This window comes from Apis dorsata, unplaced genomic scaffold (assembly GCF_000469605.1).
Source record: "Apis dorsata unplaced genomic scaffold, Apis dorsata 1.3 scaffold_1040, whole genome shotgun sequence".
Classification (NCBI taxonomy): domain Eukaryota; kingdom Metazoa; phylum Arthropoda; class Insecta; order Hymenoptera; family Apidae; genus Apis; species Apis dorsata.
In genome coordinates, this window is record NW_006264138.1 from 93,495 (window position 1) to 96,482 (window position 2,988).

The window sequence follows — 2,988 nt, forward strand, 5'->3', positions numbered from 1 at the left end:
TCTTTATATAACATGATGAAGGCGATTTTTCTAACGAATAGATCTCCTTATACTTCATTTGCCATATTCTTTTTAATTTTTTAATCTTTTTTTGTTTCTCCTTCAAAAATGGTTGAACAAAAGAGTTTTTGTAATTGATTAAATATTTAATTTGCGATATCTGTCGCTTCTCTCTTTCATAATATTTATAACCATCACGATATGACGAATGAGATGTCAAGATTATCGTGAATCGTTTTATTATTATTATTATTATATATATATATCATAATCATTCGATAATATTATTTATGAATAGCGTATATCTCTCATTGGATATAGGATGATGTAAGTAATTATGGCGTTTGCATGTTCCGTGATGGATAAAATTCTATTGCCCCGATCACGAAAGGATTTTTTCGAGATTAATAATTCTTAAAAAGTATTTTATATAAATAAAATTAGATTTTTTTACATCGCAAACAATTGATAGTTATAAAGAACATTACCCTTCGCGTGAAAATTTGGATAGATTGAATAGATCATTTGATATAAACGTTCATTCGTAATTATCGGACACGCATCTTCGTATTTAATAACACGAATATTATCTCTATCACGATACCAAATTTTAAAAATTTTTAACAATATTTTAATATATAATGTATAATAATATATAATAATATAAATCGTACTAGAATAAATAAATGATATTAAACGATATCGTGAGACGATAAAAGATTCATATTTATACATATGTTAATAAGCATCTTTATCCTTTTCCATTTTTCAGGGTTTACAATGAAACGATAGATATTCGAAAAGCAAGATGGCATCCAGGCTCTACGAATGACTCTCATTTGTTAATTTTAACATCCGAAAATACATTTCGGTAATTAAAAAATATTATTATTCGATAATTTTTATATAATTTTATCTTCTTTTTCTTCTTCGTCTTCTTCTTATTTTTATTTTTATTCTTCTTTTTTTTCGTATGTAATCGACAAATTTCATATTTTCAATATTTTTTGACGTTATCAAAATGTTATTTAAATTTTGATTTAACGCGATAAAAGTTTCATCTAACGCAATTAATACAAAATTTCTGTCGTTAGATTGAGATATCTAAAAGTAGAAAACATCTGAATGATATATAATTTTAATTTTTTCTTAGCTTATATGAATGCGAACTGGGTAACAAGCCAAGGCTAATAAGAAGTTGGAAAGTTGGCCGTGTACCGTTCGGTTCACCATCCAAAATACCAGATTTCACCTCTTTAGGCGATACAGCGGTGGATTTTGATTTCGCTACACCTACCCTCTGTAAACCTGAAATGTTCATCGGTAAAGATATCAATAAGGTATATATAAAAATATGAAATATTCCTATACATTACCAATCGTGAAATTCGACTAAAAATTATCTATAGGATAACGTTGTCGATTGGAATCAAATTGAATGGCCCATTCTCGTTCTACGTGGAAATGGAGAAGTACGCATTGTTCGTGGCAACATATTGCACGATACGTATGTCCTTTTTTTATCGTTTCCTACAAATTAATAAAATTGGATATTATGGTATTGTGAAAAAAGAATTTATTTTAATCAATTAATCAAAATTTTTCAAAATGATGATATAATCGTGTCATTTAAAATATTTATAATGCTTATTTTTATTTTATCAAGTCATGAAAATCCGGTGGTATCAGAATCACTTTCTATATATCCTCCAGTCGACGACAATTACGGAATAGATTCCTGTTCCATAATGTGTTTACAAACTACCCCTCCGATAGTAATTATTGCCACGTGTACTGGAAAGATTTATCACGCGATTTTGTTGAAAGATGAATTGATCGATGATGATAACGATAGAAAAGTGAGTATATTTGAAATATAAATATATAATGACTCTATATACACGCTAGATATTGAGAAAATACTTTAATTTAAAATAACTTATTATAAAAATATTTAAATTACATGTTTATACGTGTAATTTTTAATAAATAAATATTATTAAACATAAATATATTAAGATTTATCGAAAATATATCACGATCAATAATGATGCATAAAAGATAGCAAATGTGATTGAAAAATAACAAAATAAATATAAATTTAGTGACAAAAATTTATTTATAATTTTATTATTTATAAAATGAAAAATAATCTTCTTGCAGAAATATATAAATATTAATGCTAAATGTAAATATTAAAAAAACAAATAAGATTCGAAATTAATTGATATTGTATTTAATTGTGATATTGTATGTAATTGTAATTCATTGTATTTAATGGATAACTGTGAATTTCAGTCTTGGTCACAATATGATTCTACGTATAATCTTTACACACCAGAAGAGGCTTTATACGTATATGAATGCGTCGAAATAGAATTAGGTCTTTTTTTCGCGGATGAAGATGAAAAATATAATTGTCCGATACATATTCGCGCTGACAAGGGTAATAGGTCAAGGTAAATTTTTACGATTGAACAATTTAGTGAAATGAAAATATGTATATTCATATACATCCCCATCGATTCTTTCTTCTTTTTATTTTCATCTATCGAATATCTAATACTTCTTTCTTGTTGTAAAATTTATTAATAATTGTCATTTACCAAATAATTCAAATAAAATATATCAAACACTTATTATTTAATATTGAATATCGAGAAAATATTTTTAAATATTTTTAAATAAAGTAAACTATCGTATTCTTTTTTTTCATCATTTTTCTCTAGATTCATTATTTATTCTTAGAATACAAAAAAAAAATACATACACAAATATTCCGTAATTGAATAAAATTTATTCGTAGGTATTTTTGTTCTCATAATGCCGGAATCCATATGATTAGTTTACCAATGGTTTCTCAATTACTGGAATACATCAACTCACCAAAAGGTAAGAAAATGAACCATTTTCTATTTATGGATATCTTTCACAAATATTAATTAATTCTATAATCTCTCTCTCTCTCTCTCTCTCTCTCTCTCTCTA

The 2,988-nt window shown here is 25.7% G+C and overlaps 1 protein-coding gene across 1 annotated transcript in view; it reads left to right on the forward strand.

Moving 5' to 3' along the window:
• Positions 1–2,988, forward strand: part of LOC102672228 (nuclear pore complex protein Nup88) — a 56,984-nt gene that overhangs the window by 51,519 nt on the left and 2,477 nt on the right. Inside the window, exons 3-8 of the mRNA XM_031514508.1 lie at positions 773–871; positions 1,154–1,340; positions 1,410–1,507; positions 1,667–1,859; positions 2,299–2,459; positions 2,807–2,918. Coding sequence (XP_031370368.1) covers positions 773–871; positions 1,154–1,340; positions 1,410–1,507; positions 1,667–1,859; positions 2,299–2,459; positions 2,807–2,918 — 850 coding nt within the window. The remainder of the gene's footprint in view (positions 1–772; positions 872–1,153; positions 1,341–1,409; positions 1,508–1,666; positions 1,860–2,298; positions 2,460–2,806; positions 2,919–2,988) is intronic.